Here is a 26145-nt window from a genome sequence, read left to right on the forward strand (position 1 = left end):
AAAACATCTTTCTACCATTAGTTTGGCCGCGGCAGACTCCCGTAAGGATAAAACGCTCACCACGGTGGCAGCCCACTTTTTGAGACATCATGCTGGTAACCATTCTGGCACTGTGGTAGTTGGTCTTGAGCGTATCCGTGGGTCTGATAGAGGGGGATCATTGGAGAGCAGGCTTTTGCAAGCAGAGGCCCGCTGGATTTTTTTACTACAGTCTATGGCTCCTTCTGGCATCAATGAAGACCTCTTGTTTACCGTTTTTTTGGGTTAATCTAACATGGTGCCTTTTTGTTCTAGATGTCTCAATCCAGATGTCTCAACCCTCCTTGGATTATCACCGGGGTGATTTTCTGTATCTCCCATCCATCTTCGAGGGGTTGCCTGTACCCCCTGATGTACGAAGCTTTCTGGGATTGGGATGTCTTTGGGATTCCCTGATACATGTTCCTGCGATTGTGGATGAGGACTCCTGTTTCAGCAACAAGAAATATATCGACCGTTTGGACATTTTAACAAGAGTTCTATATACTTCTGATTTATGTGTTCCAGTTGACCGTAGTGCCATTATATGCCATGATATGGGCGTCCAAGTTAAATCCACCTGGCAGACTTATAAATTCTCAGCATCCTTTGGTGCGTTTCTTGGACTTCGGCCTACCTGGGTATCTTCTCCACCTGTTCCTCTCTATTTGGGAATCAGACACGTAGTTTTACATCTTATTCATGTTGTTTATTGGATTCACATCTACTATTTACCTTGGTATCAGTACTCAATTTGTGATCGTGGGAGGGCTTGTTGCCCCCATTTGTATCTGTATGGGCACAGGATGGCAGCTCTCCTTTCTCTCTTTTTTTTGGTGGTGTTATTTTACCATTTGGCCCATATACACTGCTTCATTTTTGTGTTGCATTATTTGTTTTTCTTTTTCCCTCCCTTCTTGTATCCAGGTCCATTGGCCATTTGTTATCTTTTGGTATTGGTTCAGGTGGTACGATCCCCGGGCGGCCGGAAATGAGCGCATCGCCGACCCCCGTCACATGATCGGAGGTCGGCGATGCTTCAGAATAGTAACCATAGAGGTCCTTGAGACCTCTATGGTTACTGATCCCCGGCAGCTGTGAGCGCCACCCTGTGGTCGGCGCTCACAGCACACCTGCATTTCTGCTACATAGCAGCGAACATCAGATCGCTGCTATGTAGCAGAGGCGATCGTGTTGTGCCTGCTTCTAGCCTCCCATGGAGGCTATTGAAGCATGGCAAAAGTTAAAAAAAAGTAAAAAAATGTGAAAAAAAAAATATATAAAAGTTTAAATCACCCCTTTTTCGCCCCATTCAAAATAAATCAATAAAAAAAATAATCAAACCTACACATATTTGGTATCGCCGCGTTCAGAATCGCCCGATCTATCAATAAAAAAAAGCAATAACCTGATCGCTAAACGGCGTAGTGAGAAAAAAAATTCGAAATGCAGAATTACGGTTTTTTGGTCGCCGCGACATTGCATTAAAATGCACTAACGGGCGATCAAAAGAACGTATCTGCACCGAAATGGTATCATTAAAAACGCCGGCTCGGCACGCAAAAAATAAGCCCTGAATCGACCCCAGATCATGAAAAATTGAGACGCTACGGGTATTGGAAAATGGCGCAATTTTTTTTTCTTTTTTAGCAAAGTTTGGAATTTTTTTTCACCACTTAGATAAAAAATATCCTAGTCATGATAGGTTTCTATAAACTCATACTGACATGGAGAATCATAATGGCAGGTCAGTTTTAGCATTTAGTGAACCTAGCAAAAAAGCCAAACAAAAAACAAGTGTGGGACTGCACTTTTTTTGCAATTTCACCGCACTTGGAATTTTTTTCCCGTTTTCTAGTACACGACATAGTAAAACCAATGATTTCGTTCAAAAGTACAACTCATCCCGCAAAAAATTAGTCATCACATGGCCAAATTGACGGAAAAATAAAAAAGTTATGGCTCTGGGAAGGAGGGGAGCGAAAAACGAACACGGAAAAACGGAAAATCCCAAGGTCATGAAGGGATTAATTTAGGTGAAACACATAAAAGGTATATAAACTTCTTGGATGTGTTTTTGATCACTTTGAGGGGAGCAATTTTTAAAATAGTGTCACTTTTGGGTATTTTCTATGACGCAGCCCCTCAAAGTCATTTCAAATGTCATGTAGTCCATGAAAAGAAATGTCATTTGTAAATTTTGTTGGAAAAATGAAACATTACTGATTAACTTTTAACACTTCTAACGTCCTAACAAAAAATAAGGTTTAAAAAATGATGCAGATGTAAAGAAATGTATCACTCACATGAAGTATAACATGTCATGAGAAAACAGTCTCAGAATCACTTGGGCGGTTGATGGTTGGCCTAATTAGGCTGGGAAGGGGCCAATATCCATGGACCTTCCCAGCCTGTTAATATCAGCCCTTATCTGTCTACTTTGCTTTAACTCATTATTAAAAAATAGAGGGGATCCCAAATAATTTTTTTTGGGTCCCGCCATTTTTACTAACCAGCAAAGGCAAAGCAGACAGATGGGGGCTGATACTAATGGGCTGGGAAGGCCCTTTCCCGGCATGATAAAACCAGCTCACAGTTGTCTGTTTTCCCTTGGCTGGTTATAAAAAAAATATGTGGGACCACACATCATTTTTTAAATTAATTATTTTACGCTGTTCCTCAGTCGAGCTGTCCCTAAACAAGTTAGAGCACAGGCCGGATCATGGGTGGCACCAACCAATCACTGCCATGTCAATCCTCGGCATGACTGTGAAGGCTGTGGAAGTGCCCACAGCCAGAAAGCTTGTTGATTGGCTGTGCTGCAGCACTTCAAGAAGATTTATTAAGCATTCAAACTTCGAACAGTAACGCAGACTTCTCAAGGACTTTCTGGAGAAGTCCGTGTTCGGGATTCAGCACCGGATACTAGGTGTCTGGTACGAAGCCCTAACTTTAAAATTTGGATTTGCTCATCCATAATTACCTCATAAAGTGACACTGGACAGAATTGTAAAATTTGGCCTAGGTAGGAAGGTGAAAACATGCTGAGGGCTAAAGGGGTTAAATATCACTTTCCTGCCTGAGACTTTTACAGCCACAGAAATTCCAATTTCTTGGTCTTTTAGTTGTTCTTTTTCCATCTCTTTATATGTAGTTATTATATAATATACTGGCTGATTTATACAGCAATTAAAGAAGCACTCAAGTTAAAGTTTTTATCCTCTTAATATATTGCAATCATCATATTATATAGCTCTGGGTACTTACAATTGCTCATTTTGCCTTTCTACCCAGCTAATACTTCTCTTTTCCCTGCATGAATCATCCCCCTCTTCAACTTCTGACCCAGCTGCTCCACTCCTCAACTTCTCTATTTTCTAAATAGAGATGAGAGGGATTTGGCTAGTCTGTTTTTAATCATGTGATGTTATAGACCTAATTAAAAAGAAAATAATTAACTGGGTAGAAAGGCAAAATGAGCAATTGTAAATACAAAGTGCTATGTAATATGATGATTGCAATATTTTAAGAGGATAAACATTTTGATGGGAGGAGTGCTTCTTTAAATGTTTTTATGTAGAATTCACCTCATTCACATTGCGTTGCTGATAAAATGCATTTTAATGTAATTTTAGTTTCCTACATTTTCATGAAAATCATATGTCTATAAAGGAAATAATTTGTTAAATACAAAAACTATAGCACTTACTTGTTCTCCTTGTGGTCCAGGATACCCCTTATGTCCTCTTTCCCCTTCTTTTCCAGATTGGTAGTTCTGTAAAAAGTAAAACATTGTGTGGGAGTGCAGACAAATTGCTCAGATTTAAAGCATGTTACATTGCTTTATCTGTGACAAATGAAGCAAATAACTCAATACTGTCACAGCACATGTCCAGACTTTCTGTTAAAAATATCCTTAATGGATTTTTCACAACAATTTCAGAATGGTGGGTGTCCACACACAGCACCTGCATTACTAAAAAGCTGGAATTTTTAAGTTTGAGTTTACCTATATTACGCAGCAGCAGAAGGATATAGACAGTGTACGGAGCAGAACACCACAGCTCCATTACACTTTTTAGTGGCCGCTGCAACTAAATCAGCTCCTATGCAAATAATAACGGCTGATCTGTGGGTTTGCCTGATATCAGATGTACTCTGTTCTAATAATGATGACTGATCTTGGGGATAGGCCATGAATATCTCACCCCCGGAGCTTTTTCCGTTTCTTCGTTTTCGTTTTTCGCTCCCCTCCTTCTCAGAGCCATAACTTTTTTATTTTTCTGCCAATTTGGCCATGTGAGGGCTTATTTTTTGCGGGACGAGTTGTTCTTTTGAACGACATCATTGGTTTTACCATGTCGTGTACTAGAAAACGGGAAAAAAATTCCAAGTGCGGTGAAATTGCAAAAAAAGTGCAATCCCACACTTGTTTTTTGCTTGTCTATTTTCCTAGGTTCACTAAATGCTAAAACTGACCTGCCATTATGATTCCCCAGGTCACTACGAGTTCATAGACACCTAACATGACTAGGTTATTTTTTACCTAAGTGGTGAAAAAAAATTCCAAACTTTGCTAAAAAAAATAATAAAAAAAATTGTGCCATTTTCCGATACTCGTAGCGTCTCCATTTTTCATGATCTGGGGTCGGTTGAGGGCTTATTTTTTGCATGCCGAGACGGCGTTTTTAATGATACCAATTCGGTGCAGATGCGTTCTTTTGATCGCCCGTTATTGCATTTTAATTCAAATCACGGCGACCAAAAAAACATAATTCTGGCGTTTCGATTTTTTTTCTCGTTACGCCGTTTAGCGATCAGGTTAATGCTTTTTTTTTATTGATAGATCGGGCGATTCTGAACACGGCGATACCAAATATGTGTAGATTTAATTTTTTTTATTGATTTATTTTGATTGGGGCGAAAGGGGGGTGATTTAAACTTTTATGTTTTTTTTATTTTTTTCACATTTTTAAAAACTTTTTTTTTTTACTTTTGCCATGCTTCTATAGCCTCCATGGGAGGCTAGAAGCTGGCACAACCCGATCGGCTCTGCTACATAACAGTGATCATCAGATCGCTGTTATGTAGCTAAAATGCAGGTGTGCTGTGAGCGCCGACCACAGGGTGGCGCTCACAGCCACCGGCGATCAGTAACCATAGAGGTCTCAAGGACCTCTATGGTTACCATTCTAAAGCATCGCCGACCTCCGATCATGTGACGGGGGTCGGCGATGCGCTCATTTCCGGCCGCCCGGCCGGATGCGGTAGTTAAATGCCGCTGTCTGCGTTTGACAGCGGCATTTAACTAGTTAATAGCGGCGGGTGATCGCGATTTCACCTGCCGCTATTGCGCGCACATGTCAGCTGTAAAAAATCCACTGTATCTCATTATTACAATTTCATGCAGCAGGTCCGACCAATTGTACATATGAAAAATTACGTTCTCACAGAGCAGGTTCAGTAAAGTTATTCCTAAAACTGTGACTGAATCTAAAGATTGTGTATAAATGGACTTACATCACCTCCATCATCTCCAGCTAATCCTTGTTCTCCTTTCATTCCAAGAAAGCCTTTTATTCCCTAAAAATAGGAAACAAATGATTTATCTATCATTTATCCATCTTCATTTAACCCCTTCAAGTCGCGGCCCTTTTTCGTTTTTGTGTTTTCGTTTTTCGCTCCCCTCCTTCCCAGAGCCATAACTTTTTTATTTTTCCGTCAATATGGCCATGTGAGGGCTTATTTTTTGCGGGACGAGTTGTACTTTTGAACGACATCATTGGGTTTACCATGTCATGTACTAGAAAATGGGAAAAAAATTCCAAGTGCGGTGAAATTGCAAAAAAAGTGCAATCCCACACTTGTTTTTTGTTTGTTTTTTTTGCTAGGTTCACTAAATGCTAAAACTGACCTGCCATTATGATTCTCTAGGTCATTACGAGTTCATAGACACCTAACATGTCTAGGTTATTTTTTATCCAAGTGGTGAAAAAAAATTCCAAACTTTGCTTAAAAAAAAAAAAAAGTGCAATTTTCCGATACCTGTAGCGTCTCCAATTTTCGTGATCTGGGGTCGGGTGAGGGCTTATTTTTTGCGTGCCGAGCTGATGTTTTTAATGATACCATTTCGGCGCAGATACGTTCTTTTGATCGCCCGTTATTGCATTTTAACGCAATGTCGCGGCGACCAAAAAAACGTAATTCTGGCGTTTCGGATTTTTTTCTCGCTACGCTGTTTAGCGATCAGGTTAATGCTTTTTTTTATTTGATAGATCGGGCGATTCTGAACGCGGCGATACCAAATATGTGTAGGTTTTGTTTTTTTTTATTGTTTTATTTAGGATGGGGCGAAAGGGGGGTGATTTAAACTTTTATATTTTTAATATTTTTTTCACATTTTTAAAAACTTTTTTTTTTCACTTTTGCCATACTTCAATAGCCTCCAAGGGAGGCTAGAAGCAGGCACAGCCCGATCGGCTCTGCTACATAACAGCGATCATCAGATCGCTGTTATGTAGGAGAATTGCAGGTGTGCTGTGAGCGCCGACCACAGGGGGGCGCTCACAGCCACCGGCGATCAGTAACCATAGAGGTCTCAAGGACCTCTATGGTTACCTTCCTGATGCATCGCCGACCCCCGATCATGTGACGGGGCTCGGCGATGACGTCATTTCCGGCCGCCCGGCCGGATGCGGTAGTTAAATGCCGCTGTCTGCATTTGACAGCGGCATTTAACAGGTTAATAGCGGCGGGTGAATAGCGATTTCACCCGCCGCTATTGCGCGCACATGTCAGCTGTACAAAACAGCTGACATGTCGCGACTTTGATGTGCGCTCACCGCCGGAGCGCACATCAAAGCAGGGGACCCGACATGCGCAGTACATGTACGGCGCATGTCGTGAAAGGGTTAAGGAAGCACCATTGACAGTATTTTATTATTTAAACTCTATATATCACTAAATTGGGGGAGATGGGCTGATAAAGTCAACAGTGTGATGCAGCAGCAAAAAATTCAAATGCATTTCTGGGATGTATTAACAGAAGCATACAGTCTAGATCATGTGAAGTCATTATTGCCCTCAACTCCTCTTTGGTCAGACCTCATCTGGAATACTGTGTCCAATTTTGGGCACCACATTTTAAAAAATACATCAACAAACTCGAGCAAGTATAGGGAAGAGAGACCAGAATAGTGACTGGTCTGCAAACCATGTCCTATGAGGAACGGTTACAGGATTTGGTAATGTTTGGCTTGCAAAAAAGAAGACTGAGAGGAGACTTAATAGCTGTCTACAAATATCTCATGGGCTGTCACATTGTAGAAGGATCATCTTTATTCTCATTTGCACAAGGAAAGACTAGACGCAATGGGATGAAACTGAATGGGACGTGACACAGATTAGATATTATAAAAACTTTTTGACATTTAGGGTGATCAATGAGTGGAACAGGCTGCCACAAGAGGTGATGAGTTCTCCTTCCATGGAAATCTTCAAACAGTGGCTGGACAGACATCTGTCTGGGATGATCTAGTGAATCCTGCTTTGAGCCGGGGGTTGGACACGATGACCCAGGTGGTCCCTTCCAACTCTACCATTCTATGATTCTATGATTAAAACTTTTAATTCACTGAATTGTGGAGATATTGGCTTTTGAAGGTTAGGGCACCCAATGTGTAAGTTGTTTCCTCTTCAACCAAAAAGGGGGTAGATTCTTCTTCTTTGGTGCGTCTATTTTTTTCCCTCTAATACGATGCCAGTCATAAGAAGAAGGCATCATAAAGGGGCAAAAAAAATAATAGAAGTTAAATAAGTCATTTTTGGCATGGTTTGATGAGACTTTATGTGGCTCATTTGACCAGGCTGAGAACTCTTCTTCTATCACTTCCTGTCATTACAGCTATGGGAGAGGAGGAGAGCAGCAGAAGGAGCTCTGGATCAGAGAAAATCATACCATATCACATACCACTTTTTGTACCTCCAACATGTGTTGTCTGGACATACGGTCAATCGTCTTATTTCCAGATATCTGTAGAGCATTGTGACAAACGCTATGCTCAAACTGATCTTCACTCCTCTTGCCCTCCCACTCAGCAGTTCTCATTTCCTCCTGACGCTTTAATAACAGGAAGCACTGGGAGTGAGAAGATCTTATTAAGATCAAGTGAGACACATCAAGTCACCCTGAAAATGCCTGTGCATTCCTCATGGGCTTTACTTAACTTCAAAAGTCCTTAACTGAAAAGAGTGGAAAAAGAAAAAAGTCTGAATTAGCTTTTCAGCCCCTTTTTATTGATATGCACAGTTCAAAATGAAAATTTTTTTTTTGTAAAAGGTAATCTTTAAAGGCAGTTATTTATTTCTGCAACACTTTGTATATTTATTATGTTTTCTAAATTTTAAAAAATGCTGCTGAAATAGCATTGAAGAAGTTTTTACCAATTTTTTCTGGACTATTTGCATTTGTCTTTTCTTTAAAGGCAACCTGCATCCCAAAACCACAGGCAGCATGAATCAGATACAGATTCTGCCATGTATAATGCATTTAGAAATGCTGTATCATTTTCAGAGAAAATGTTGATATCAGCGGGAGACCATGTGACTAGGATTACTAGTCCAAGACATAGGTCCCCTACGGCTTCTACCCACATGCTCCCATTGACTGACAGATCTTTCCTTATATACACACATCAAGAGAGACCTGTCAGTCAAGGGGAGCAGGTTGGGGAGAAGCCGACAGAAACCTGCCTCTTGGGAGAGGGTCAAGGAGAAGCCAACAGAAACCTGCCATTTGGGAGAGGGTTGAGGATAAGCATTCAGAGACCTGCCTCTTGGACTAGTAATCCGAGTTGCGTGAGGCCTAGCCACCATTTCCAGTTACAGTATGTGTTCTCTGAAATGCTGCATTAGTTCAGAGTGAAACATACATGGCTCCAATAAGAGAACCGGTCACTGATTCATGCTGCCCGTGGTTCTGACAGCACAGATCAGCAGATACACTCTCTTTAAGCATAATATAAACATAAAGGTGAAGTAAATAAAAAAAACACAATTAGAAACTGGCTTAGCAAGACCATAATGAACGGCTCACACAGGAGGTACCTTTCTTATTTGAACTTCAGATATTTAGCTTGGACAGGCTTTTGTTAATGAAATGTGTGACATCACCATTTTCAAAGTTTTTCCTACATATTGTGTCACCCGGTCAACCGCTATGTAAAGATCTTTAAAATGGGGTAGCAGATACACATGTCTGCTTTTATTATAAATAAATATTCACAATAGGAAAAAGATCTAGGGAAAAGAGCCTGATTCTCCATTTCCCTACCTGCCAGCGGAAGCTGGCACCCCAAGGGAAATCGCTGTGGCACCCTCGTTCATCGTCATCTTGCCCTAACTGACCCTGATAGGGATCCCTTAAAAAAAAAGCCACCACCAACACCCATTAAAAGTGCTTAAGTACTATATGAGTATTTCCTGAAACTTGACCCTATATGTAGCTGTGTGAGTGCCCGTACAGATAGATAAATATATGCTCACTTGATTTTCTTCCAGATGAATCTCTCTTTGAGGCTTACACAACTGTGATTAAACATGTGATAGATAATTCAAATATCAATATTAGTCTCAAATGTGACCAAGCAGTAGTAAGTTTACTCGATTTACTCTCACATGTGTGACCCTCTCTTCAATAGGCACTTGTGTGCAGACAACTCACAGATGCCACCAGTTTTGCAAATGGCACATATGGGGTTGTAGACCCCTAGCATATTATGATAGTACGCATCAAGTAGAAAATAAAAATGTGTGGTGAGCAGAATCGCAGTTAGGGCATATGTGGGATTGCCATACACCCCTTCACACTGCTCTGATTATATATATATATATATATATATATATATATATATATATATATATATATATATATATATATACACTCACCGGCCACTTTATTAGGTACACCATGCTAGTAACGGGTTGGACCCCCTTTTGCCTTCAGAACTGCCTCAATTCTTCGTGGCATAGATTCAACAAGGTGCTGGAAGCATTCCTCAGAGATTTTGGTCCATATTGACATGATGGCATCACACAGTTGCCGCAGATTTGTCGGCTGCACATCCCAAAGATGCTCCATACAAGGCAGGATGGATCCATGCTTTCATGTTGTTTACGCCAAATTCTGACCCTACCATCCGAATGTCGCAGCAGAAATCGAGACTCATCAGACCAAGCAACGTTTTTCCAATCTTCTACTGTCCAATTTCGATGAGCTTGTACAAATTTTAGCCTCAGTTTCCTGTTCTTAGCTGAAAGGAGTGGTACCCGGTGTGGTCTTCTGCTGCTGTAGCCCATCTGCCTCAAAGTTCGACGCACTGTGCGTTCAGAGATGCTCTTAGGCCTACCTTGGTTGTAACGGGTGGCGATTTGAGTCACTGTTGCCTTTCTATCAGCTCGAACCAGTCTGCCCATTCTCCTCTGACCTCTGGCATCAACAAGGCATTTCCGCCCACAGAACTGCCGCTCACTGGATTTTTTTTCTTTTTCGGACCATTCTCTGTAAACCCTAGAGATGGTTGTGCGTGAAAATCCCAGTAGATCAGCAGTTTCTGAAATACTCAGACCAGCCCTTCTGGCACCAACAACCATGCCACGTTCAAAGGCACTCAAATCACCTTTCTTCCCCATACTGATGCTCGGTTTGAACTGCAGGAGATTGTCTTGACCATGTCTACATGCCTAAATGCACTGAGTTGCCGCCATGTGATTGGCTGATTAGAAATTAAGTGTTAACAAGAAGTTGGACAGGTGTACCTAATAAAGTGGCCGGTGAGTGTATATATATATATATATATATATATATATATATATATATATATATAGTAAGGGCAGGTTTCATAGAGCAAAATTAAAAACATATAATACATATAGCATTATAATAAATTCCTCATATGTGATATTCACTTCACTTATTTTTTCAAGCAGAGTATTCCACCTGACGCGTTTCTCCCCTCCTCAATACCGTGAGGAGTTAATCATACGCATGGACAACAGTCTACCGGACACATGCGCTCTATTTGGCAGGAGCTGCTTTGAGCCCCTCACTTTTTCTTCCCCTGATGAACCCACACACACAGCTACATATAGTGTCAGGTTTCAGGAAATACTGGTATAGGACTTAAGCACTTTAAACAGGTGGTGGTGGATTTTTTGGAAGGGATCCCTACCAGGGTCAGACAGGGCAAGCCGACGACGAGCGGAGGCACCACAGCAATTTCTCTTAGGGTGCCAACCTCCGCTGGCAGGTATGGAAAAGAAGAATCAGGCTCTTTTCCCTAGATCTTTTTCCTATTGTGAAGATTTATTTAGAATTTATTAATAAAAGCTATATTTTAGAGGTTTGTTTTCTTTTGGTTCTATATCTATATATCGGACCCTATTCATTGATTTTGTTTTATTTTTTTATTTTAAAGATCTTTAAAATGGAGTCTGATAGGAAAAATTCTGAATTGATGCATTCTAGACAGATGAGGCAAAAGTAAAGGTTTTTGATCTCGGCATGTTGGGTGAAAACAAAAACAATGGCAACTGTACAACATGTTGTTAAAAATGTTATGGTTAGGTTTTGCTGCATTGGTGCATGAAGAGGTCACAATCAAAGAATCTATCATGAAAGTTAGTTTCAGCATTTAGCAGTCTTCATCACATGATTATGTGTAGTACCTACAAGATGGTAATGTTTTATAGAATTTGTACATGCTGTTAAGTATGGGATAAGAATCAAATTAAGGGAATTCTGGCAGCTAATTATGTTTCAGTTTGTTACTTTTTTCTCAATAGTGTATTCTTCATATTGTCTCTATGTTATTGATTTCTTGAATACAAATACATAAAAACCCAGCATATTAAAGTATGTACCTTAGGACCATCTGCACCTCGTAGTCCAGGAAAACCCTATAAGAAAATATTAAAATTAAAACTTTAGACTGGGCTTCTTTTGCCAAGCAAAACAACATATTGTGCTCAGAAAAAGCCACCCTTAAAGAGGATTCCTACTTATCATAAATTGCATTAAATAGAGTGAACAAAATGTAAGAATTTGGTGTCTGAACATGACTGAGTCGAGGGAGGGAGATTTCCACATCTGCTCATGCTCTTTTAAATTTTTTAAAATTAGATAACCACTTTAGCTTAATATGCCCCCCTAGTTCTTATCAGTATTAATGCAGAGAAAATAAATCATTATAATTTGCTGATTGCAATTGGATACGAATTCCTAACAACTACTGCAAGCTGAGATCCTGTTGTGAAGAATTGTGTGCAGTACCTGGTATATCTAACAATGTATGTGGCGACAGTAGGCTCTATGCCATGGAACACTTAGGGTACCGTCACACAGTACCATTTTGATCGCTACGACGGTACGATTCGTGACGTTCTAGCGATATCGTTACGATATCGCAGTGTCTGACACGCAGCAGCGATCAGGGATCCTGCTGAGAATCGTACGTCGTAGCAGATCATATGGAACTTTCTTTCGTCGCTTGATCACCCGCTGACATCGCTGGATCGTTGTGTGTGACAGCGATCCAGCGATGTGTTCGCTTGTAACCAGGGTAAACATCGGGTAACTAAGCGCAGGGCCGCGCTTAGTAACCCGATGTTTACCGTGGTTACCAGCGTAAAAGTAAAAAAACCAAACAGTACATACTTACATTCCGGTGTCTGTCCCCGGCGTCTCAGCTTCTCTGCACTGTGTGAGCGTCTGCCAGCCGGAAAGCGAGCACAGCGGTGACGTCTGACGTCACCGCTGTGCTTTCCGGCTATGGCGCTTACACAGTGGAGAGAAGCAGAACGCCGGGGACAGACACCGGAATGTAAGTATGTACTGTTTGTTTTTTTTACGTTTACGCTGGTAACCAGGGTAAACATCGGGTTACTAAGCGCGGCCCTGCGCTTAGTTACCCTATGTTTACCCTGGTTACCGGGGACTTCGGCATCGCTCCAGCGCCGTGATTGCAACGTGTGACCGCAGTCTACGACGCTGGAGCGATAATCATACGATCGCTGCGACGTCACGGATCGTGCCGTCGTAGCGATTAAAATGGTACTGTGTGACGGTACCCTTAGAGATTTCATGCTTTTAAAAAGGTAGTTTGAAGTTAATGTAAAGGGAATGTGTCAGCTGAAAAAATGTTTTATGTCAAACATACTTTTAAACATTTGGCCATTTATCCTAAGGGTATGTGCACATGATCAGTAGACGCAGTATCCAACCCGCGGTGTCCTGCTGTTACAGCATAGTGGATGCATTCACAGACACCCGAGGCTCACCCTCAGAGACAGACTTGGGGCGCGTCTATCCAGACCGCAGAATGTCAATTTCACCCTTAGCGTGGTAGAGAAGTTCAGTGACCCTTTCCACCTACTTGCTTTCCATTTATCTCTGCCCTCTTTTAGCTCCTGAATGGCTACAGCTGTTAATCAAGGAAGAGTGGGGTGGAGATAAATGCAAAACAGCTAGCTGGAAAGATGCACTGAACTGCTCAGCCATGCCAAGGGTGCTCCGAGCACCTCATTGTAAGTTGTAATGAAGAACATTTTTGGGAATGCAACAATGGATTTGGATACTAAATTTGATTTTCTTATTAGTGTTATGTCCCCTACAACGTGCTCTGCGTGATTTGAACAGCTATTATGTACTCACAGTTTGCCTTTAATATATAAAACTGAAGTTTAAAGTTATTCTTTGGCTTTTCAACAAGGAATCCACCTGAATAATAAAGTTGCTTTGTTTTTAAATTGGTATCGCAGTTTAAAAAAAAAAAATCTTAAAATTTTTATCATCCTTTTTTTCTGAAATGAAAAAAAACCCACATTTGTATCCTTGCATCTGTAAAAGTCCAGTCTATCAAAACATAAAACGATTTAACCAGTTGGGTTCATGCTGTAAAGCAAAAACAATTAGAAATGCAATTTTTGCCCATTTTTAGTTGAGGCACATCCCCGCAAAAATGCAGTGAAAAAGAGATGAAAACAAAATATAAGCAAAAAAAAAAAACAGGCCCTCACAACACTGAAAAATCAAAATTTACATCTGGGTTTCAGAAAATGTACCCCATGATGAATAGCGTAAAAACAAAATCCAAAAAGCAATTGTGGAATTGTATTTTTTTTTTCAATTATTTCCCGAATTTGGAATTTTTCATATTTTCTAGGATATTGCATAGAAAAATTAATGGCACATTCAAAACTACAACTCGCCTTGTAAAAGACAAGCCCTCATGTTGCTTCATTATCCTGAAATGAAAAGAAAAGACTGAAAAGGAGGAAAAAATTGAAAGCTAAAAAATGAAAATAGTCAGCAGCGAAAAGGAGTCCAAATAAGTTACAGTAAATATATTTTTTGCAGGTGTCTTTCTTAAAAACAGTCAGTCTTAAATCATCCCTGCAGTGATGGGTAACAACCTTGGTGATCTAAGGCAGTGAAGAGGTTAATATAATCTCTGGTGGTCTAAATCAGTGATTGGCGAGCTGGGATGATGAAATTAGACTCACAGAATGTGTGAACGGGGAGTAAATGTGAAAAACACAATATTAGGTTTTAAAGGGACCCCGTCACCATCTTTTGAAACTCTGAATAAATGCCACCCATTTTATCTGCTCTTATGCTGCATTCCACAATGTGTCTATCATCTCCGGATTCCCCTTGTATAATCTTACAAAAATAACATTAATTGCTCCTGTGCTGTAAATGAGGATGGTCTGTTCTCATGGATGTCTTCGCTGCGGCATCTGTTCCTCCACTCTGCTACTAATAACTGTCCCACGTGTAATGCTGCTGCAGTGCAGTATAGCATAACCTCCACCAGGGGATGCTGGTGAGGGAAGAGAGGTTGCACACACAGCGTAACACAACTGAGCAGCAGCACAAGTGCCACCAAGTGGCGAAAGAGTGGTCAGACGAGCCGAGTCAGAAACCATCAGGACAAGAAGTACCAGAGGTCACAGCAATACACATGGTCAAATACAAGCCAGAAGTCAGAGCCAAATGGGAGCAGATATAACTGAGAAGAGAGACAGTAAACAGATCAGAAGACAAGCCAGGTCACATACCAAGAGGTCCAAGTACAGGGAGCGATCACTAAGACAAAGCAGGGAGGCAGGAAAGGGAAGTCACAGGAACAGAGTACACAGGCAGAGGACAAAACATGGTATCAAGGGGTCAGCTGCTCTAGCCTGGGAGCATGAACTCTCACTGACATTGGTCTGCAGGCCACAGCAGACTGAAATAGCCACACAGAACCCAAAACGAGGCAAAAGTTAACCCCCACATGACCATACCAGGGAGAAAATAACAAGAAACAAACCCTGGCCTGGATCATGACACTCCAGCTTTATTTGATGTGGATAAAGCATACAGTATCATCCTCATAGCAAAGCAAAATATTGTGCTTACTCAGTAGCTTTGCAGGTGCATTTTGCTCTGCCCTACAGCAGACAGAGCATAAAACATCAGTGCACAAGCCTCAAATTAACCTTAACCCCTTCAAGACCTTGGGATTTTCCATTTTTGCGTTTTCATTTTTTGCTCCACTTCTTTCCAGAGCCACAACTTTTTTATTTTGGCTGACACAGCTGATATACAAGCAGTAACCTGCTCACAGGCATGACTGATATACAGGCAGGCAGCTACTGGCAGGCACGGCTGGAATACTGGGACACAAGACAAGTACGGGCAGAAAGGTACAGAGCAGGTAAAGTGACTGGCAGGTACTGGGGACCTAAAACTAGCAAGTGTTAGGACCACTGACTGTGTGCTATATGTATTTTTCACTGACCTATAGACTTATATTAGCCCTTGTGATCCATGCTGCCAGAAAAAAGTGGACATGTGCATAGCAGCATAGGTTATTATGGATACAGGTGGTATCTGTGACAAAAACAGGTGTCACATGTACTGGAAACAGGATGTGTAAAGAAGGCCTTACAAAGACTTTTTAAAGGCTGGTTAACCCCTTCTATATTCTGCATCTATGCCTTGCTCTTTGGAGTTGAAGTACCGTATTGTGATAGCTGACTGTCCATCTGACATACAGGCAATATTCAGTATGGTTGCCTGATATGAACTAATACCTCGATATCCCTTCAGCATAAAAACTATTGGACATCAAAGAGGGTGCTGAAAATAATGACAACAGCTTACGCATCTGTGCCTACTTCATTAGAGCCTTGCCAATGCTTGATAAGAACTGTGGACTATCATGTTGTTTCAGAGCGGACATTTTCAATTTCTGCGCTTTCATTTTTCATCTCCTTTCAAGAGCCATAACTATTTGATTTTTCCATCAACATAACTGTAAGAGGTCTTGTTTTTTTGGCTGATGACTTGTTGTTTTAAATGACACCTATGCCAATGAGCACATAAAGTGAGAAGTTACTTGTTTTCTATTGCTATCATCTTTCTGGGTGCCTTTTGAGACTGCATATTATGTGACTGGATAGTTAAGGTTACTTATAAGCTGGAATTACTTTTACACAGAGATTTATGTTTATTACCCTACTATTATGAATTGGATTGACAAGCTAGCTGTGTTTTAAGTCCTTTTATATGTGACTTTATTGTCTATATGTTTTAATTGTGTTTAAATGCAGATTATGCGATTAAGACACGTTTAGCCCTTCATTGTTTAGATTAGACACTGAATTATGTCTTAGATCATTTACAAACAGAGGCTTATGGAGAAATAACATTGTATATGTTAATACCATAGTATTTCAGAATATATAGAAAATCATTGTTTCCTTTGAAGCCTAGCTCCAGTTGTTGCAGGTGGGGCAGATGGACATGTTGAATGGAGTCTCCGAGACCACGTGCTTTAAATGCTACTGTCAGAGATTGAAAGCGGAGTCTAAGTGGTTAATAGCACTGAGGGGCTCACAGCCTGCATCTAATTGTTGGGTATGGAGTAAGATGCCAGTATGTCCAATATTAGCATGGGGTAATAAGAGAACTGGTTACACTGAACATGCAATGCGTTCTGCAGGTTATATACCAGGTGGAGTTTAACCGAGTTCGCATCTCGGCTTCAGGAAAATGGCCACCGCGATCTCCATCTGCGCACGCGCGGCATCCCGTGGCCATTTTCCTGAAGCCCCGGGCAGCAGAGCACTCCATCTGCGCACGCGCGGCCTCAGCAAGATGGCCGCCCCCACGATAACCAGGGGAATAGCGCAGATCGCGCTCTTTTTCTTCAGCTGCGCAGTGGATTCGGCTGTTGGGCATGCGCACACCACTACGCCACCAACGGAAAGATAAGCAAGATCTGGGGGAGAAACAGCGATTTCACCATGCCCATTTGACCAGACCACCTTGACTGACAGGCGAAAACCGCGACTTTGGTAAGGTATTTCGGCGGCATAGGTGGGGAATCAGGGTACACAAAATGCACTATTGTAAAGCACAGCTCAGGCCCTATTTAACGGTATTTTTACCTCGTACTGAAAAAACGGGGTGACAGGTTCCCTTTAATCCCACTTCCCTGCCTTTCCTATGCTCTGACGTTGTGGTTCAAACTTTCCACTGCTCGTTATATTACTGCAGAGGCCATCTTGGATAGGGTCATTCCATGTCAAGTGAACCAATGATTTTTACCACTATATTTTTAATTCTTTTGAGATTTTGTTATTTGGTAATAGTGTGTCAGAGAATGCAAAATGTGAAGAAAAAAAAATTCTAGATTTTTTTTTTTTTTTTTAACCCCTTCATGACCCAGCCTATTTTGGCCTTAATGACCTTGCCGTTTTTTGAAATTCTGACCAGTGTCCCTTTATGAGGTAATAACTCAGGAACGCTTCAACGGATCCTAGCGATTCTGAGATTGTTTTTTCGTGACATATTGGGCTTCATGTTAGTGGTAAATTTAGGTCGATAATTTCTGAGTTTATTTGTGAAAAAAACGGAAATTTGGCAAAAAATTTGAAAATTTCGCAATTTTCACATTTTGAATTTTTATTCTGTTAAACCAGAGAGTTATGTGACACAAAATAGTTAATAAATAACGTTTCCCACATGTCTACTTTACATCAGCACAATTTTGGAAACAATTTTTTTTTTTGCTAGGAAGTTATAAGGGTTAAAATTTGACCAGTGATTTCTCATTTTTACAACAAAATTTACAAAACCATTTTTTTTAGGGACCACCTCACATTTGAAGTCATTTTGAGGGTTCTATATGGCTGAAAATACCCAAAAGTGACACCATTCTAAAAACTGCACCCCTCAAGGTGCTCAAAACCACATTCAAGAAGTTTATTAACCCTTCAGGTGTTTCACAGCAGCAGAAGCAACATGGAAGTAAAAAATGAACATTTAACTTTTTAGTCACAAAAATGATCTTTTAGCAACAATTTTTTTATTTTCCCAGCGGTAAAAGGAGAAACTGGACCACGAACGTTGTTGTCCAATTTGTCCTGAGTACGCTGATACCTCATATGTGGGGGTAAACCACTGTTTGGGCGCACGGCAGGGCTTGGAAGGGAAGGAGCGCCATTTGACTTTTTGAATGAAAAATTGGCTCCAATCTTTAGCGGACACCATGTCATGTTTGGAGAGCCCCCGTGTGCCTAAACATTGGAGCTCCCCCACAAGTGACCCCATTTTGGAAACTAGACCCCCCAAGGAACTTATCTAGAAGCATAGTGAGCACTTTAAACCCCCAGGTGCTTCACAAATTGATCCGTAAAAATGAAAAAGTACTTTTTTTTCACAAAAAAATTATTTTAGCCTCAATTTTTTCATTTTCACATGGGCAACAGGATAAAATGGATCCTAAATTTTGTTGGGCAATTTCTCCTGAGTACACAAATACCTCACATGTGGGGGTAAACCACTGTTTGGGCACATGGTAAGGCTCGGAAGGGAAGGAGCGCCATTTGACTTTTTGAATGAAAAATTATCTCCATCGTTAGCGGACACCATGTCGCGTTTGGAAAGCCCCTGTGTGCCTAAACATTGGAGCTCCTCCACAAGTGACCCCATTTTGGAAACTAGACCCCCCAAGGAACTCATCTAGAGGCATAGTGAGCACTTTAAACCCCCAGGTGCTTCACAAATTGATCCGCAAAAATGAAAAAGTACTTTTTTTTCACACAAAATTTCTTTTAGCCTCAATTCTTTCATTTTCACATGGGCAACAGGATAAAATGGATCCTAAAATTTGTTGGGCAATTTCTCCTGAGTATGCCGATACCTCATATGTGGGGGTAAACCACTGTTTGGGTGCATGGCAAGGCTCGGAAGGGGAGGCGTGCCATTTGACTTTTTGAATGGAAAATTAGCTCCAATCGTTAGCGGACACCATGTCGCGTTTGGAGAGCCCCTGTGTGCCTAAACATTGGAGCTCCCCTACAAGTGACCCCATTTTGGAAACTAGACCCCCCAAGGAACTTATCTAGATGCATAGTGAGCACTTAGAACCCCCAGGTGCTTCACAGAAGTTTATAACGCAGAGCCGTGAAAATAAAAAAATAATTTTTCTTTCCTCAAAAATGATTTTTAGCCCAGAATTTTTTATTTTCCCAAGGGTAATAGGAGAAATTGGACCCCAAATTTTGTTGTCCAGTTTGTCCTGAGTACGGTGATACCCCATATGTGGGGGTAAACCACTGTTTGGGCGCACGGCAGGGCTCGGAAGGGAAGGCACGCCATTTGGCTTTTTGAATGGAAAATTAGCTCCAATCATTAGCGGACACCATGTCGCGTTTGGAGAGCCCCTGTGTGCCTAAACATTGGAGCTCCCGCACAAGTGACCCCATTTTGGAAACTAGACCTCCCAAGGAACTAATCTAGATGTGTGGTGAGCACTTTGAACCCCCAAGTGCTTCACAGAAGTTTATAACGCAGAGCCGTGAAAATAAAAAATGTGTTTCCTTTCCTCAAAAATATTTTTTAGCCCAGAATTTTTTTATTTTTGCAAGAGTAACAGGAGAAATTGGACCCCAAAAGTTGTTGACCAGTTTCTCCTGAGTACGCTGATACCCCATATGTGGGGGTAAACCACTGTTTTGGCACACGTCGGGGTTCGGAAGGGAAGTAGTGACGTTTTGAAATGCAGACTTTGATGGAATGCTCTGCGGGCATCAGGTTGCGTTTGCAGAGCCCCTGATGTGCCTAAACAGTAGGAACTCCCCACAAGTGACTCCATTTTGGAAACTAGACCCCAAGGGAACTTATCTAGATGTGTGGTGAGCACTTTGAACCCCCAAATGCTTCACAGAAGTTTATAACGCAGAGCCGTGAAAATAATAAATGTGTTTCCTTTCCTCAAAAATATTTTTTTAGCCCAGAATTTTTTATTTTTGCAAGACTAACAGGAGAAATTGGACCCCAAAAGTTGTTGTCCAGTTTCTCCTGAGTACGCTGATACCCCATATGTGGGGGTAAACCACTGTTTGGGCACATGCCGGGGCTCGGAAGGGAAGTAGTGACGTTTTGGAATGCAGACTTTGATGGAATGGTCTGCGGGCATCATGTTACGTTTGCAGAGCCCCTGATATGCCTAAACAGTAGAAACCCCCCACAAGTGACCCCATTTTGGAAACTAGACGCCCCAAGGAACTTATCTAGATGTGTGGTGAGCACGTTCAACCCCCAAGTGCTTCACAGAAGTTTACAACGCAGAGCCGTGAAAATAAAAAATCATTTTTCTTTCCTCAAAAAAGATGTTTTAGCAAGCAATTTTTTATTTTCACAAGGGTAACAGGAGAATTTGGACCCCAATATTTGTTGCCCAGTTTGTTGTGAGTATGCTGATACCCCATATGTGGGGGTAAACCACTGTTTGGGCGCACGTCAGGGCTCGGAAGGGAAGTAGTGACATTTGAAATGCAGACTTTGATGGAATGGTCTGCGGGCGTCACATTGCATTTGCAGAGCCCCTGATGTGCCTAAACAGTAGAAACACCCCACAAGTGACCCCATTTTGGAAACTAGACCCCCGAAGGAACTTATCTAGATGTGTGGTGAGCACGTTCAACCCCCAAGTGCTTCACAGAAGTTTACAACGCAGAGCCGTGAAAATAAAAAATCATTTTTCTTTCCTCAAAAAAGATGTTTTAGCAAGCAATTTTTTATTTTCACAAGGGTAACAGGAGAATTTGGACCCCAATATTTGTTGCCCAGTTTGTTGTGAGTATGCTGATACCCCATATGTGGGGGTAAACCACTGTTTGGGCGCACGTCAGGGCTCGGAAGGGAAGTAGTGACATTTGAAATGCAGACTTTGATGGAATGGTCTGCGGGCGTCACATTGCATTTGCAGAGCCCCTGATGTGCCTAAACAGTAGAAACACCCCACAAGTGACCCCATTTTGGAAACTAGACCCCCGAAGGAACTTATCTAGATGTGTGGTGAGCACTTTCAACCCCCAAGTGCTTCACAGAAGTTTATAACGCAGAGCCGTGAAAATAAAAAATAATTGTTCTTTCCTCAAAAATTATGTTTTAGCAAGTAATTTTTTATTTTTGCAAGGGTAACAGGAGAAATTGGACCCCAACAGTTGTTGCCCAGTTTGTCCTGAGTACGCTGGTACCCCAAATGTGGGGGTAAACCACTGTTTGGGCGCACGTCGGGGCTTGGAAGGGAGGGAGCACCATTTGACTTTTTGAATGCAAGATTGGCTGGAATCAATGGTGGCGCCATGTTGCGTTTGGAGACCCCTGATGTGCCTAAACAGTGGAAACCCCTCAATTCTAACTTCAACACTAACCCCAACACACCTCTAATCCTAATCCCAACTGTAGCCATAACCCTAATCACAAACCTAACCCCAACACACCCCTAACCACAACCCTAACCGCAACACACCCGTAACCCTAATTCCAACCCTAATCCTAACCCTAATCCCAACCGTAGCCCTAATCCCAACCCTAACCACAACTGTAACCCCAACACACCCCTAACCCTATCCGTAACCCTAACCACAAGCCTAATCTTAACCCTATTTCAAACCCTAGCCCTAATTCCAACCCTAACTCTAATTCCAACCCTAACCCTAAGGCTATGTGCCCACGTTGCGAATTCGTGTGAGATTTTTCCGCACGATTTTTGAAAAATCTGCAGGTAAAAGGCACTGCGTTTTACCTGCGGATTTACAGCAGATTTCCAGTGTTTTTTTGTGCGGATTTCACCTGCGGATTCCTATTGAGGAACAGATGTAAAACGTTGCGGAATCCGCACAAAGAATTGACATGCTGCGGAAAATACAACGCAGCGTTTCTGCACGGAATTTTCCGCACCATGGGCACAGCGGATTTGGTTTTCCTTAGGTGTACATGGTACTGTAAACCTGATGGAAAACTGCTTCGAATTCGCAGCGGCCAATCCGCTGCGGATCCGCGGCCAATCCGCTGCGGATCCGCGGCCAATCCGCTGCGGATCCGCGGCCAATCCGCTGCGGATCCGCTGCGAATCCGCTGCGGATCCGCTGCCAATCTGCTGCGGATCCGCTGCCGATCCGCGGCCCATCCGCTGCGGATCCGCTGCCAATCCGCTGCGGATCCGCTGCGGATCCGCTGCCGATCCGCTGCGGATCCGCGGCCGATCCGCTGCGGATCCGCTGCCAATCCGCTGCCGATCCGCTGCGGATCCGCGGCCGATCCGCTGCGGATCCGCTGCCAATCCGCTGCCGATCCGCTGCGGATCCGCGGCCGATCCGCTGCGGATCCGCTGCCAATCCGCTGCGGATCCGCTGCCGATCCGCGGCCCATCCGCTGCGGATCCGCTGCCAATCCGCTGCGGATCCGCTGCCAATCCGCTGCGGATCCGCGGCCGATCCGCTGCGGATCCGCGGCCGATCCGCTGCGGATCCGCGTCCGATCCGCGTCCGATCCGCTGCCGATCCGCTGCGGATCCGCGGCCGATCCGCTGCGGATCCACGGCCGATCCGCTCTGTGTGCACATGCCATAACCCTACCCCTAATTACCCTACCCGTAACCCTAACCCTACCCCTAACCCTACCCCTAGTTCTAACCCTAGTTCTAATCCTAACCCTAGAGGAAAAAAAAAAAAAAAAAAAATTCTTTATTTTATTATTGTCCCTATGGGGGTGATAAAGGGGGGGGGGGTTATTTATTATTTTTTTATTTTGATCGCTGTGATAGAACCTACCACAGCGATCAAAATGTACCTGTAAGGAATCTGCCGACTGGCAGATTCGGCGGGCGCACTGAGCATGCGCCCGCCATTTTCCAACATGGCGGCGCCCAGCGAGGAGACGGACGGACACCGGGAGGATCGGTAAGTATGAAGGGGTGGTGGGGGGGTGGATCGGAGCACGGGGGGGGGGAACGGAGCACAGGGGGGGTGGGTCTGGGCAAGGAGGGAGCGGACAGGAGGACGGGGGAGCCGGCAGGCGGACGGAGGGGACCGGACCCCATAACAGAGGACGGGGGGGGCGATCGGTGGGCGTGGGGGGGGGTACTTCAGTATTTCCAGCCATGGCCGATGATATTGCAGCATCGGCCATGGCTGGATTGTAATATTTCACCATTTTTTTAGGTGAAATATTACAAATCGCTCTGATTGGCAGTTTCACTTTCAACAGCCAATCAGAGCGATCGTAGCCACGGGGGGGTGAAGCCACCCCCCCTGGGCTGAAGTACCACTCCCCCTCTCCCTGCAGATCGGGTAAAATAGGAGTTAACCCCTTCACCCGATCTGCAGGGACGCGATCATTCCATGACGCCACATAGGCGTCATGGGTCGGATTGGCACGGGTTTTCATGACGCCTACGTGGCGTCATGGGTCGGGAAGGGGTTAATTGATTTTCAAAGTTTGGAAAAAGTGCGAATTTCGGTGTTGCCTGCCTTTACATTTCTCCCCATAACTCAGGCTAGAAAAGAGATAGAGAAACAAAATAAACACCATTCTACTCAGAACTGTACAGGCTTTCACCAGATATGTCACAAGAGTATCTTTAATAATATTTTACCTATGCGAACGCAAGCACAAAACTTTAAAACGCATTTCCGAAAAAAATATTTAATTTAAAAATTTCAAAAACTGCACATGTGCCTGTTATGCTCCTAGCCACTTCTGCACCAAAATACAAGCTGGGATCGTGATGGGATCATATTTTAAAAAATAAAACTATTACAGTGTCAGTTCAAAAATCTTGATCTCAGATCTGTTCAGCCTGTGGTCTAACAGTGTGGGGTCCATATTTACCAAATAATCCATGATTGCTAGATATTACTGTATTATTTTATTATGTTACAGCTTAGAAGCAGGAGAGGACAGAGGAGAAGCTTTGTTAGGGCCCAACCTGAGAATGAGCAGGGGTAGACGGTGACTGCAGAGCAGATGACAGGCCGGCAGCTCGGGCCTCCAGAGGCCATATTCACACCAAATCTTATCACCCAGGCAACTCCTCAAATGGAGGGAGAAAAATATTCTTACCATCCAGTTCATGTATTGTACAAACCAGGACTACGAAGAGGAGGAGAGTTTGTGAAAACATCGGTTACAGGAAGCAGAACCCATCACAGAGACTCAGCAATACCGGACTGTCATCCCATGTAGTGGAAATAAAGACAGTGACGTCCATGACGTGGTAAAAGGCGGCACAAGATCGGCAATGGATGGCACAACTGGCTATGTGACCTGTGAATATGATCGGTGCTGGCGGCTACTGGACTCTCCAAAGATTGTGAAAATGAAGACGTAGAAGTGACTTTTCTGCACCTTCTGGTCCAGCATCGTCCTTTGTGTATCCAAGAAAACCAGACATTGTAAAAGTTACACAAATCAGGTATTAATTCAGGTGAAGCCGAGCACCATGACAGAGGCACATACTCACACAGAAGGAAACAGCCATTGCTAGTGAGCGCTTATGGGCAAGATGACATTTCATCCTCTAGAAGGGACACATTGATGATAGAAGGCCAGTGTAAAAACCTACTATTAATTGTTTGATTAGTTCATATTTTATAGTACGAGGATTTAACTACTGGACTATTCTTCTTAAACACTTCAGAATCATAAATGACATGTTTAGTGATATAGTAGAAAAAAAATTGTTCCATGTATAAATAGGTGGTAGAAATATTGGTTCTTTTAATCTTGTTTTTAACATATAAATAGGCCGAGACTGTATTTAGAAAACCACACTTGAGGATATGATCACGTTCTTTCTTTTGGCTTGTTCAATGCATTCAGGTTGAAAATGCTGAGCAAGTTGTGTTATGATTATTAAGATGTATTTATTCTGGCACTTTGGTAGTTGTTTTTTGTGTTTCTTTATTGTTACATATAAATGTTGAATGCAATAAGTTGTAATTTGAAAAGAAAAAGGGAAGAAACTCACACAAACATAAATTCAGATGATTCAAGGCTTAAAAAAAAATACAAATGTGATAGATCCCAAGTTGAATCCCTGTACAAATATAAATAAGGACACAAGTAACACACATGCATGTTTTCACAATTTTAAAACATACGTTTTTTTCAGAATTGCGCATCAAAATGTTTAATTTGATTTCACCAAAACAAAATATAAAGAAACATAGTCTTGTGACATATCAAATGAAAGCCGGTACCGTTCTGAGAAAAATGATGCCTCTCCCACCTCTTTGTCTTAATTCTAGCCCGAGATATGATAAAAAATGTAAAGCCATACCAGGCCAAAATCTGCGCTTTTTTAAAACTTTAAAAATCTGTAAAAAATTAACTGATGAAGGAAAAAATTCTAAACTTTTAATTTGTAATTAACTAAAGTTGTACTTCAAAAAAACAAAAAATAAAAAAAATCTAAAGACGTCAGTTAAAAAAAATATTCATATTTGGATCACTTGATATGGAATGACCCGATATAGAAGGCCTGGAAAGCATGTGAGGAGACTATGGGAGGCATACTGAGGGCACCAGGTAGGGTGACTATGCATGACGAATGTATAGTTACATTTCTGTGGCAGAGGGTAACTTTAAATCTCTGCTTTTTCTATGATTAGGAGTCCAATGGGCGGTCCTACTCAGTGATTGAAATCTATCTATGTATACAGTCATATAAGGCTGGCTATTGATCACTAGCCAGGACCACCCACTGGACACCTAAGCATAGAAAT

At 42.3% G+C, this 26145-nt stretch overlaps 1 protein-coding gene across 1 annotated transcript in view; it reads right to left on the reverse strand.

Annotated features, from left to right (window-relative positions):
• LOC143783230 (uncharacterized) overlaps window positions 1-26145 on the reverse strand; it is a 49343-nt gene that overhangs the window by 16349 nt on the left and 6849 nt on the right. Inside the window, exons 4-6 of the mRNA XM_077271648.1 lie at window positions 11938-11973; window positions 5539-5601; window positions 3728-3793 (exon numbers count right to left, since the gene is read on the reverse strand). Of these exons, the coding sequence (XP_077127763.1) occupies window positions 3728-3793; window positions 5539-5601; window positions 11938-11973 (165 nt within the window). The remainder of the gene's footprint in view (window positions 1-3727; window positions 3794-5538; window positions 5602-11937; window positions 11974-26145) is intronic.

This window comes from Ranitomeya variabilis, chromosome 6 (genome assembly GCF_051348905.1).
Source record: "Ranitomeya variabilis isolate aRanVar5 chromosome 6, aRanVar5.hap1, whole genome shotgun sequence".
NCBI classification, from domain to species: Eukaryota; Metazoa; Chordata; class Amphibia; order Anura; family Dendrobatidae; genus Ranitomeya; species Ranitomeya variabilis.